General features: G+C 36.7%; 1 protein-coding gene across 1 annotated transcript; it reads left to right on the top strand.

The window, feature by feature from the left end:
* The first annotated feature begins 8953 nt into the window (after nucleotides 1-8953).
* LOC111804915 (glutamyl-tRNA reductase 1, chloroplastic) lies at nucleotides 8954-11709 on the top strand. The gene is made up of 3 exons (XM_023689745.2): nucleotides 8954-9555; nucleotides 9744-9985; nucleotides 10346-11709. The coding sequence occupies exons 1-3, from the start codon at nucleotides 9297-9299 to the stop codon at nucleotides 11474-11476; spliced, it is 1632 nt and encodes a 543-aa protein (XP_023545513.2). The 5' UTR covers nucleotides 8954-9296; the 3' UTR covers nucleotides 11477-11709.
* The last annotated feature ends 2043 nt before the right edge of the window (nucleotides 11710-13752 follow it).

Below are 13752 nucleotides of genomic sequence, written 5' to 3'. Positions count from 1 at the left end.
GTATTATTATTGATGAAGAAGAAGAAGGAGAAGGAGATGGGTGGGGGGAGGAGGGGGGGCCTGGTTGCTTGTGAAGAAACAAAATGAAGCTAATATTAATTATTATATGTGGGGATGTGGAGTTGTTTGGTGACAAGAACTATGAGCAGTGTGTGTGTGTGTGGGTGTGGCTCTGATTCTGAGCCCTCTCTTTTCACCTCCACACAATACCCACCAATAACCCTATCTTCATTCTTCCTTCCTTCCTTCTAACCATTAACATATACCTTCAAATATCATTCTTTCTAATCTTTTTAAGACTTGTATTTTCGGATTTTCCCTCAATGTTTTTAAAACGAGGGAAGATTTCACACTTTTATAAAAAAATGTTTCATTATCCTCCCAACTAATGTGAGATCCTCCCATTCACCCCTCTTCGGGGCTCAGCGTCCTCTCTGGCACACGCCTCGTGTCCACTCTTCTTCAGGGCTCAGCCTCGTCGCGGACATATCCTCCAGTGTCTGGCTCTGATACCATTTGTAACAGTCCAAGTCCACTGCTATCACATATTGCCCTCTTTGGACTTTCCTTCTCGAGTTTCCCCTTCAAAGTTTTTAAAATGCGTCTGTTAGAAGGGAGGTTTCACACCCTTGTAATTCGTTCTCCTCCCCGACGAAGGTAGAATCTCATATTTCTTATTAAGAAGGGATGAGTTTTCTCAATGATTCAAAATAGTAAAGGTCAAATCTTTATAATAAAATCAACCTCGCTTTGGTTTCGAAATGGTAAAAGGAAGGAGAAATTGTTGAAAGAGGTGGCGAGTGACGCGCTCATCCCAGAGACTTCAGCTTAAGAAAATGGTTACTCGCGTTTACAGCCGAAGGATGGTGTGATCATTTTAACCAACGGCAAACGAAGCAAGTGAACGTCAACTGCGGCTGGGGCAGTTGTCTACCCATTTTGATTGAAACTCTATCATCAGATGGAAGAGTATACGGTAACTTTCGTACGTGCATGACACATGATACATTCTCAGATTAAATCCTAAATATATTAGTCTAATAATCACATGATCTTTTCCACGCGCTACCAACATTATTTTGATATTTAAAAATACAATTATCAAATCAAGAACAAACTTATCTCTAAAAAATAGAAAGTAGATTGTTCGAGCAATTCTCAGGATAATAAGTTCAACGTTGTTTGAGAAGGTTACTTACCCTAAAGGGGCACATTTTTCGTGGAGTACTTTTTAAGTTCAACAAACGTACAGTAAAAGATTCAAATAGTTCGACAAAATATGCCAATTATTTAGGTCATGTAGCACTGACATCCAAGCACAAATGATTGGCGTGAAAGTTCGAGACATGTTGACCAACATGGTAGCTGAGACAGTTCAACAAAAGAAGAGATGTACCCGTACCTTGTTCCATCACCTGAACTCCACGACAAATTTGTCATCACCTGACGGTCACACGTGAAATGTCGAGGTCCAGTTGACTCGATTAGATAGACAAACGAGCATTATTTGTGGGAATACTTAAAAAAAAAAAAAAAAAAAGATCTAGTACAAACTAAATTGTACTTGGAATTTACCCTAGAGGGCTTGGAAGTTATTGTCTTTAACCTAATAATAATAGAAGAAAGTTGGATAAATTGAGGACTTTAGGGTCAATGTGCCGTACATTTGGTACTGATGTCTCTCAGTTTAGGGTAAGTGAAGTGGAGGGGTACCCCTCAAAGTGGGCAGGATAAAGGACACCTTCCCCTCTCCCCAAATAAGTACTGTCCTAAATGTTTCTTTCTTCATATCTTCAACCCTATATCATCCCTTCAATATCATATCTTTACCCTTTTTCTTAAGGTACACCTGCCCTTTCTTTTTTATCTCCGATCGTACTCTATTCGTGAACATAACTATCTTCATTATTACGAGACTAACACTGTTTCGAAACGATACAACACTGTGCAAATGGGATGTAACAACTCAAGCTCACCGCTACCATATATGTTCATCTTTGAGCTTTCCCTTCTGGGCTTTCTCTCAAAGTTTTAAAATACATCTCACCCATCAGAGAGATCTTCCACGCGTACGGACACGCCTAAGGGGGAAGGACGCATGCTCACGTGCTACCATATATTGTCTTCTTTGAGCTTTCCCTTCTGGGCTTTCTCTCAAAGTTTTAAAATGCACCTCACCCATCGGAGAGATCTTCCACGCGTACGGACACGCCTGAGGGGGAAGGACGCATGCTCACGTGCTACCATATATTGTCCTCTTTGAGCTTTCCCTTTTGGACTTTCTCTCAAAGTTTTAAAATGCGTCTCACCCATTAGAGAGATCTTCCACGCGTACGGACACGCCTGAGGGGGAAGGACGCATGCTCACGTGCTACCATATATTGTCTTCTTTGAGCTTTCCCTTCTGGGCTTTCTCTCAAAGTTTTAAAATGCACCTCACCCATCGGAGAGATCTTCCACGCGTACGGACACGCCTGAGGGGGAAGGACGCATGCTCACGTGCTACCATATATTGTCCTCTTTGAGCTTTCCCTTTTGGACTTTCTCTCAAAGTTTTAAAATGCGTCTCACCCATTAGAGAGATCTTCCACGCGTACGGACACGCCTGAGGGGGAAGGACGCATGCTCACGTGCTACCATATATTGTCCTCTTTAAGCTTTCCCTTTTGGACTTTCTCTCAAAGTTTTAAAATGCGTCTCACCCATTAGAGAGATCTTCCACGCGTACGGACACGCCTGAGGGGGAAGGACGCATGCTCACGTGCTACCATATATTGTCCTCTTTGAGCTTTCCCTTCTGGACTTTCTCTCAAAGTTTTAAAATGCGTCTCACCCATCAGAGAGATCTTCCACGCGTACGGACGCGCCTGAGGGGGAAGGACGCATGCTCACGTGGGGCGTGCTAGGAACTCGAATTTCCTTATACTGATGCATGGGAAACACAGAGTCAGGTCAAGAGAACGATGTGGGTCGTGCGCGGCGTCTAGGACATTACATGGAAAAAGGTCGATTCTCTCGAACAATTTGTCATTTCACCCGACTCGAAATCATTCAGGCATATGTTTTCTATACAATCATTTTATGCTCGGAATAAATTATATATTCTATATCGCACTTTTATATGTGGGAAATTAAATTTGAGGTTAGAGAATCTCCTTTTTATAATTGGAATACCTTAATTCAAAATATGGGAAATTTCCCCCAAGTGTATATTATAAAGTTTTATATATATATATTATGATATAAAAAGTATATATTATAAAGTATGGATGGATATAGGGTGTTGTTCCCAAGAGGAATCTTCCCTAAATGTGTATTAGAATATATTGATTTAGTAACAACTTAATGGGACCCTCTCCTAACTTTAATTCTTTTAATTAGGACCATTTAATTAAAATTAAGAATTTTAATCAAAGGAATCAGATGCATATAAATTTATATATTTAATTTATTCCTATTTTAGTCTCTTTTAATTTTATTATAAAAAATAATGATATAAATTGAATAAGGTCCAATCAAAATGGAATATCATAGTTTAGGATGGAAATTGGGGACATTAATCCGACGTGGCAAAGGAGCACAACAATTTTTTAAAAGGAAAGATAAGTGGCCAATGGGAAGAGGACACGTGTGAAGGTTGGAAATTGTAGCTAAAAAAGAGTAATTTTTGCCGGGAAAGAAACATTCTTTAAGAAACAAAATATCAGACAAAGGCGACCAAATCCGACCGTCCCATTCAGCCGTTGCCATTGGTGGTAATAATGGAATCTTTAGTGCTATGGCCCACCTTTTTCTTTTCTTTAATGTAATTATTATTTTTTTTTTAAAAAAAAGAAACCCTAATCCCGTCGATATTCAATTCTAATGCTCTATGTCACGATCGTACTCTTTTGAGCCTCGTAAAGGTAGTACTTATTAGACAAGCATAACCGTGACATTGCACACTTCAAAAAGAAAAGAATTCAGACTAACTAACTTTCTAAATGTTCGTGTTGTGTGTCATAGTGACGATAACGATTGTGTCCCTTGAAGGGTATCGAGGACGATGACTAGATTAAGTGGGAGAGAGCGTCACAACCTCACTTAGATTGACAGGGGGCAATGGGCGACCTTCGATAGGCGCCCATTCGACCATGTTTGGGAGTCACAATCTACTTTCTCTCAGTGAGGTTGTGACATCGTGTGTCACAATTGCACTCTTTCGAAACTCGCAAAGATAGCACTTATTGAACAAGCATGACCGTAAAACACTCTACATTAAAAAAAAAACTCATACCAATTAACTTTGTAAATGTGTACTTCAAACACGAATATCGTAGACACAGACCAATCTCATCTTCCAATCTTAAGATAAGATATAGAATTCACGTCCCAAATGTAGATTATAGATAATATTAAATTGAGTGATTTGACGTCCCAAACAGTGACACAAATGTCTAACCTTCTTTTTTTTTCAAGATTCAATCATAGACCAAACCGATACAAAATTTAAAGTTCATGAACATAACCCATAATTACATACAACGAAACGAAACAAAAACAAAAGTCCAATACATAGCTCGATTCCTTTGAAGTTACAAGATGCTTTCACTTTCTTCCCTTGATTTAGGGTTCATGTTTTTGGTTTGACCCCTTTTTTGAGTTCATACAAAACACAAACAAAGACCCCACACCACACCACACCACACCACAATGCCTTCATTGGTCTCTATTATTGTTGTTCTTTACAATATTCTCCTCCATGCATACCCACACTCTACAAAATTCCTTCATACAATACACAATATGAAGAAGAAACATCACGTAGGATTCAAAGATGCCAATTTAGAAAGGACACCATCCATCAGAACTCGTAATGCAATGCCTTTCCAAAAGGGTCTTTGAATTGGAGCATTAATTTGCATGCCCTAGAACAAAAGATGTTTCTTTTTCTTTTACATATATTATTATTGGGTCTTTGCCCTTTTAGGGCTCTCCGACAGGCTTGTTTGTGGCAGTGGGTTTTGTGTTAAAGGGTGGTCAAGTGGGAGGCCATTTTTAGGGAACAAAAGTGGCCATTTGTAGGGCATATGAGGAAGGCTTTAGGGTATGGAGGGTTTTTGACAAATTAAGCCATCTTCTTGTCTTCTTACATCTTACTACAACCAAAGATCATTGCTTTTCTTTCTTTTCTATTCTTTTTCTCTTAATAATATCAATTTCAAACCGACCCACATAAAGGAATGTCTTTTTTTATTAAAAAAAAAAACTCACTTATGTCAATTATTTTGTTGTTTGGAACATACCCCACTTCATTAAAAAAAAAAAAAAAAAAAAAAAACACCTAGTGTTTTGTCTTTTTTTTGGTCTTTCATTCACCACTCACTCTCCCACACACACCCATTGACACGAAAGTCAATCATAGTTAACTTGGATAAGAACGAGTCATGCCACTGATCAACTATCACTTTTGCATTCCTTCGATATATTACTATACAGTAGTACATATTATCGAACGAAAAGAAGGGTATGTTTTATTTTGTAATGTAATTTGAAAGACATCAAAACTAGGGCAACCCTTAGGGTTAACTTTGTATCTTTGCCTAGAAGTGAAAACACCCAGTGTTTTGTCTTTTTTTTTGGTCTTTCATTCACCACTCACTCTCCACACACACCCATTGACACGAAAGTCAATCAAAGTTAACTTGGATAAGAACGAGTCATGCCACTGATTATCTATCACTTCTGCATTCCTTCGAGATGTTACTATACATTTCTCGTAAAACGATCAGAAAAATTTCTAGTGTTACAGTAATACATGTTATCGAACTAAAAGAAGGGTATATTTTATTTTGTAATGTAATTTGAAAGGCATCAAAACTAGGACAACCCTTAGGGTTAACTTTGTATCTTTGCCTTGAAGTGAAGATAGAGATTATAATATAAGAGAGGAAAACTAAAAAGGTTCCACTATAATAAATTGGATTGGATTCCACATTTATACTCAACCCAACCAATGAGATCTTCCAATAGAGGCATTTGAGAAAGATGGTGCTCTCTTTCTAGGGTCAAACTTCAAACTAACTTTTGTAGAATATTGAATTATCAACGTAACCACGACGTTAACGATGATGATGATGCTAATAGGTGACATTGATGGTGACGAACATCCACTACTGTAACTTATGATAGTGATAAATCAGTTATCAAACATTCAAAAATTCTAAATCGAAAAAGCAACTCACGTCTATCAGACATGTCACAAGGAAAAAAGAAGTTTGAATGTCGTTGGTCTAAGGTTTACTACGACTTCAAATACGTAATCATTATGAGCAACGAATTATCCAATAAAAATAACTCGAGAAGAAAAAAATAAAAAACCATATGAAGTTTGAGTTCAAAACGACGAGCGATGTGTATCAATTCCGAACGAATGAGGACTTGGTCATTGGCAAAAAGCAATACGGAAGCATGCTTCCATCCATTGTCATATTCATACCAATCCATTAGGTTTTGACCAATTTCCTCCCTTTTTACCCAAAATTGTTCTATTCATTAATTTTTTTTACACAAAAAAGAAAATATAATAATACCATTTAAATGTCAATTATATATATATATATATATATACCCACATATATAAATTATTATTTAATTCATTTATAAATTATTATTTAATTCATTTTTAAAATAAATAGTTTTTTTTTATATATAAAATATATTTAGAAAATAATAAATAAAAAGATTTTTATTGGGTTTGGGCCTGTAGGTTTCTGTCACTTTCATTGGTGGAATTGGAAAAATTGGGCCCCAACAACAAAATTAAATTAAATTAAATTAAATTATTCTTTTCTTGAAAAGTCTACAAATTTTTTATTGGGTTAGGCGAGATATATATATATATATATATATATATATATATATATATATATATATATATATATATATATATATTTATTTATTTATTTATTTATTTATTTTTATTTTTTAAAAATTCCTTCAATTGTCATTACGTATTTATATTTTTATTTGATGCAAAATTACAAATTTGTGCTTCATAAGCAATCAAAATTCATTCTTAAAAAAAGAATTTAAAAAAATTGGAATTCCAAAATTTTTGTTTTCTTTTTTATTTAAAAAAAATAAAAATAAAAAATATAATTAATATTCAATATTTGGAGTATTGTTTTGAAATTCGAATTTGGTTCAAATAAAAAAAAAAAGGCCCATGGTAAAGGCCCAGTTTAGTTTTCATTTGGGTTTTGGGCCCAGCCCAGCCCACGATTTTGAATTGGCCCAGTTCTTTTTGCAAAGCCCACCACCATCTTAGATGGCATACCATGCAATCTTGCCTTTGGCTAACAAGGGTAGGTAGAAAGGGCAAGCCAAGCTCGAAAATAACTATCCTACCTAATGGACCAACGGGCGAAATGAGGAGAGAACTCGATAATCCTACCCACCGCTTTCGACAAAAGCATATTCCCTTCAGATAAGACACATCGTCTATCGTCCTCTGGTTTCCTTATTTTTTATGAAAAAGAAACACAATCTCGAAGGCAGAATTATTCTCGAAAACCAGCCTCAATCAACTATACGATACCACTGTTGCCATTTTTGAAGCTATCGTTGATTATACCATATCAGCAAACTCAGCTTCTTCCACTTGAACCATTCTCCTTTTAAGATACTAGTTTCCACTTTTCTTCCCAATTTCTGTATGATATTAAGACATTGTTCGGGAAAGAATTGGGATAAGGTCTTCTAGAACGAGAGATTTGTTTATCAACCGGTTGGATTCACGGAATCTAATTACACAAACAAAAAAACTTTATTTTTTCAAAAAAGGATAGTTATTAAATTTTTATTGTTTCATATAATTTATTTTTTCAATGGTAATACTTTTGAAGTATACATGGTAGTTTCCAAAATTTCTACAAAAATTTAAAAAACATTAAAAAAAAAAAGACACGACATGTTTTAGAAACGTGAACGTCATGAAATAAGAAAATGGGATCGGGCAACAACAACTATGACTTGGAATCCACCTCAATTTTTGCTAAATTAAGAACCCAAATGAGGATTTTTTAAGCCGAAGTTTTTCTTTTTAAGGAAATCTTAAACGTTCATCAATAATCATAATGTTCTTTATTATGTACATGTGTCTATGTTTAAATGTTCCCTACTTTAGGCTTAAGAAAAGCATCTTCAATCTCTTCCGTTGTAATTATTGTGTATATTCAGTCTTTGTTCCGAGCGTGACAAATTAGGCAGAAAATAAGTAATTTTTTTAATACGAGAAATTTAGTAATATAAATAAATATATAATAATTGAGGTGAAAGGTGAGTGTCACATTGTTGTCCACGTAGGAGTTTGTGAGAAACTTGTGGCAAACACAGACCATGAAATCCTATGATTCAATCCCTATCACATATATGGAAGCTCCCCATCTCTTTGATATCTTATCTTTACTACAAAATCAAATATTCATATTCATAAATATTATTTTAATCACTTCCTTTAAATTTAATTTTCGTAAAAAATTTATTAAATAATAATAATTTTTATGTAAGAAAGGAAACACGAGAATATATTTTAATTTTTTTTTATAGAATGATTAATAAAATTTATTTATTATTAGATACCAACGGGTTGTGTGTATAACCTTCGGCCACCCAAACGGGTTGAGGAATATGATATTTTTGTATTATGAATCCAACAAAAATTGAAAGGGACGATAGTTCCAAAATTTGCCATTAAAACAAAGGGGTTTCGATTGAGTATCACAATTGCAGTGTTTTGAGACTTGTTACTTAACCGATTGTGGGTTGAAATAGACATGCAGCTAGATACAACACACCCGGGTTAAGAACGGTGTACACGTTGGACTAAGTAATAAATTGGGAATATTAATTATAATAATTTTATTTTTAAAGAAAACCCTAAAAAATGAAGAGGGTGATACCGAGGGGGAGAAGATAGAGGCTGCAAATGAGTGTGGATAAAGGCGTGTGTTCAACCCGCCAATCACAGCGCAGAGATATCGCAAATCCTTCAATTTCCCAATCTCAATTTCAAATCCATTCTTTTTCTCTCTCTGATTTGATCCAAATTTCCCAATTCCCAGTTCCCAATTTTTGTTTTTCTACCCACCAACTCTAACTTTCTTGCACAAACCACCTTCCACCACTTCTTCTTCTTCTTCTTCTTCTTCTTCTTCTTCTTCTTCTTCTTCCCATTTGACGACCTCCACCATTTTTGGTTTCTACTCCTCTCCTCTCTTTCCGCTTCGCCGTACTGGGTTTAGGGCTTCCATTCCATGGCTGTTTCAACCAGTTTTTCCGGTGCTAAATTGGAAGCCCTTTTGTTGAAATCGGCGGCGACTTCCTCTTCTTCTCACCTTCCCCTTTTCTGCAAATCCATTCGGAGCAAGAGAATCCCATTTCAGAGAAGTGGGTTTTCGTCTTTGAGGTGCGAGGTTGCTTCATCGGATGTTTTGGTTCAGAATGATGAAATTGATCGGGCGAAATCTTCCAATCTCTCTGCGCTTGAACAGCTCAAAGCCTCTGCTGCTGACAGTATGTATTTCCCCTTTTTTTCTACTTTATTGCTTGAATCGGCTATAGAATCCTAATTTCGACATTCCCAATTCATCAATGTTTAACTTGCATGATTAGCTTTTGGGTATCTGATTGAGAATTTTAGAAAATGCTATATGATTGGAAGAGTTCACTGAAGTTTTGGGTTTGCTCTGTATGGAAATTAGGATATACAAAGGAACGAAGCAGCATTGTTGTGATTGGGCTTAGTATTCATACAACACCTGTTGAAATGCGAGAAAAACTGGCTATTCCTGAGGCAGAGTGGCCTCGCGCCATTGGAGAGCTCTGTGGCTTAAACCACATAGAAGAAGCAGCTGTTCTTAGTACCTGCAACAGAATGGAGATATATGTTGTTGCTCTATCTCAGCATCGTGGAGTGAAAGAAGTGACTGAATGGATGTCTAAGGTTCCTTCTTGTCTCTTCGTTTTCTTTTAAGTTTTGGGAGCTGAAAATGAACTGTCCTGTATTCATAATCGTTCAAAACTCCTTGTTCATGTTAGAACATGCTCGTATGCTTTTGTTTTCTCTTCTTTTCAAGCATCTCCACAGCTTTTATGTTTCCAAATGTGTCATAGATTCAAATCTTAGAAGCCATCTGCTTAGAGATTATGAATATCTGGATGAGTCTTCTTTGTGTCAAAATTTCAATGCTAGATAGTTGTTTATTGAAAGTTTAGAAAAGGATTGTATCATCTGAAAGAATATGTTTTCAATTTTGATGTTATGTGTTAGAATGAAATTGTTTGAATTGCTGGTTGTTTTCAGACAAGTGGAATCCCAGTTTCGGATATTTGCCAGCACCGGTTCTTGTTGTATAACAACGATGCCACACAACATATTTTCGAAGTTTCAGCTGGCCTTGACTCCCTTGTCCTAGGAGAAGGCCAAATCCTTGCTCAGGTTAAACAAGTTGTCAAGGTTGGGCAGGGTGTTGCAGGATTTGGAAGGAACATTAGTGGCCTTTTCAAGCACGCCATCACGGTGGGTAAGCGGGTTAGGACGGAGACTAATATTGCTGCTGGAGCTGTTTCTGTGAGTTCAGCTGCTGTAGAATTGGCCTTAATGAAGCTCCCTGAACCCTCACATGCCACTGCAAGAATGCTGGTGATTGGAGCTGGTAAGATGGGAAAGCTTGTTATTAAACATTTGGTAGCTAAAGGCTGCACAAAGATGGTCGTGGTGAATCGATCGGAAGAGCGAGTCACAGCCATCCGTGAGGAAATCAAGGATGTCGAGATCATCTACAAGCCGCTCACCGAAATGCTTAGTTGTGCAGCTGAAGCAGACGTGATATTCACCAGCACAGCTTCTGAAAGCCTTTTGTTTACAAAGGAGGAGGTGAAGAATCTCCCCCCTGTTGGGCATGATGTTGGGGGCTTAAGGCTTTTCCTCGATATCTCCGTTCCTCGAAACGTCGGAGCATGCATCAATGATCTAGAAAATGTACGAGTTTACAATGTCGACGACCTTAAGGAGGTAGTTGCTGCAAATAAGGAGGATAGGCTTCGAAAAGCTATGGAAGCACAATCAATTATCACTGAAGAATCCAAACAATTTGAAGCATGGAGGGATTCATTAGAGACTGTTCCAACAATCAAGAAACTGAGAGCATATGCAGAAAGAATCAGAATGGCTGAACTCGAAAAATGTCTTTCAAAGATGGGTGATGACATCCCAAAGAAAACTCGACGAGCCGTGGACGATCTTAGTCGTGGTATAGTTAACAAGCTGCTTCATGGTCCAATGCAGCATTTGAGATGCGACGGTAGCGACAGCAGGACATTAAGCGAGACGTTAGAGAACATGCACGCGTTAAATAGAATGTTTAGCCTCGAGACAGAGATAGCAGTGTTGGAACAGAAGATCAGAGCTAAAGTGGAACAAAACCAGAAGTAATATGAAACTCTCATTTAGTTTCAGCGTCGAAAATAAGGGGAAAACTCCTCAGTCGGCTCGGTTCGTCGTGATCTCGAATTCGAATTCGTAAGTACTCTCGATTAATACCTCTGTTGTGTTGGCTTGTTCCTTGTGCATTATTATTCACTTCTGTATCTGAAATGTTGTTAAGTTTTGTAATTAAGATACTGATTTTCTTCAATATATAGAGATAATCCTTGATTCTTCTGTCATCTGTGATATCTCTTGAATCAGTATGGATATTAATTTAGTCTGAATGGTATTGGGATTGCTATGGTTTCAGTGCCATTTGTGTAAAAGAAGTATCACATGGACAGATCAAGATCAGTGTAATTTAGTGAATTTAAAACTGTTTTAGAGTTTCAATGCTCATGTGAAGCTGAAGCTTTTCTTGTGCAAAAGTTCTGTTATATTTTACTATTATCTTATTTTAACCACGTTTCTGTACACTGATTTGTACCAAAAATGGGTATAATCATGTTCTAATTAGAGTGTTTAATATAATGGAGATGGGATTTTTTTTTTTTTTTTCGTGGGGCGCGAACTAGCTATAGCCGAACTGTGAGATCTCACCTCGGTTGGAGAGGAGAATGAAGCATTTGTATGAGGGTGTAGAAATCTCTCTCTAACAGATACGTTGGTGATACGTAACGGATCAAGCAGATAATATTTGCTAGTGGTGGGTTTGGGCGGTTATTAATGGTATTAGAGCTAGACATCGGAGGGAGATCGTTGGGCCTCAAGGGAGGTGGATTGTAAGATCCCACCTTGGCTAGAGAGGGGCATGGAGTTTTCCTTATAAGGGTGTGAAAACTTTTCCCTACAAGACGCGTTTTAAAATCGTAAGGCTGATGACGATACAAATGCGATACAAATGGGTGTGGAAACTTCTCCTTAGTAGACGCGTTTTAAAACCGCAAGGCTAACGACAATACGTAACGGGCTAAAGCGGATAATATTTTCTGGCAATGGGCTTGGACCAAACGGGCTAAAGCGGATAATATTTTCTGGCAATGGGCTTGGACCATTTCAAATGGTATCAGGGTCAGCACTGTCTAGCTGATAGCGATACGTAATTGACCAAAACAAACAATATTTGCTAACAGTGGGCTTAGACGGTTACAAATGGTATGAGAGAGCTTGTCACTGGATGGTGTGAGACACTGGTTGGAGTAAGGCTAGACTCTCTCCATAGTAGACGTGTTTTAAAATTGTGAGGTTGACGATGATACGTTCAAAAGCGGACAATATCTGATAGCAGTGAGCTTGAGTTGTTACACAAGCAGCCTAGACAAGTCGAAGCCCAATCAAGTCACCCATGAGGTAACGAGAATGGCCTTACTCAATCGGCCCAAGTCGAGGAGTAAGGCCAACCATTAAAAAAAGATGTGGCCTACCGAGTTGAGTACTAACTAGGTCAAGGCTTTCCCTTACTTCTCTCCCACTATTCCGAAAATATAGTACGGTCAAGGAAACGTACAAATCAAGGGAACAATATCACAATTAAGTAACACGATTATTATCCCGGCTCAACTCACTCTTAATTAGGTATCTAAATGAAGCAGTTATAGCTTCAAATCAATACAAGTAATTGATGTGTAAATACCGAGTAAAGGACTCACCTCGTGATCATTTGATGAGATCCACGGATCTAAGATTACGTGCCATAATTTATTAATAAAATATAAAAAATTATTCAAAATATATTTTAAAAATGAAAATTGGTATATAATTGCATTTATTGTCCCACATGTATTGAGAATAATATGTTTTCATAATTATTGAATTCTAATAACTATTTTTCCCCTTCTAATAACGAAATTATATATATTTTAAAATAAAGCAAAAGATATTTAAAATTAGCCGACATCAATTAAAAAAAAACACAGATATTAAAAATATATAATTAATTAATAATATAGTTTCTAGACAAGTATTTAATGGATAATTACCTAAATTAATATTACAATGGCAACGTTAAAAAAAAAAAAAAAAAAACATGTCAATGATCGCTAAAACATGTTCATGTCACCAATTTTTTTTTTTACTATGTCAAACCTAAATTTCGCAAACATGTTTTAAAAGTTATAAATTATTGTCTATTTTCAACATACACCACATCTGTAGTGACTGTGGATAACTCGAGTCTCTCAAAACATGAGTTATTACAATATCAAAGACGTAGTGAATTAAATGGGTGTTTTTCATCTTACTAACTAGTGTTAGAAAACATGTCCACAATCAAGCCGTAACAG

Source organism: Cucurbita pepo, chromosome 11 (genome assembly GCF_057944985.1).
Source record: "Cucurbita pepo subsp. pepo isolate OVF chromosome 11, ASM5794498v1, whole genome shotgun sequence".
NCBI lineage: Eukaryota > Viridiplantae > Streptophyta > Magnoliopsida > Cucurbitales > Cucurbitaceae > Cucurbita > Cucurbita pepo.
The sequence above is the reverse complement of the archived record's forward strand: the minus strand, read 5'-3'. Positions and strand labels throughout refer to the sequence as shown.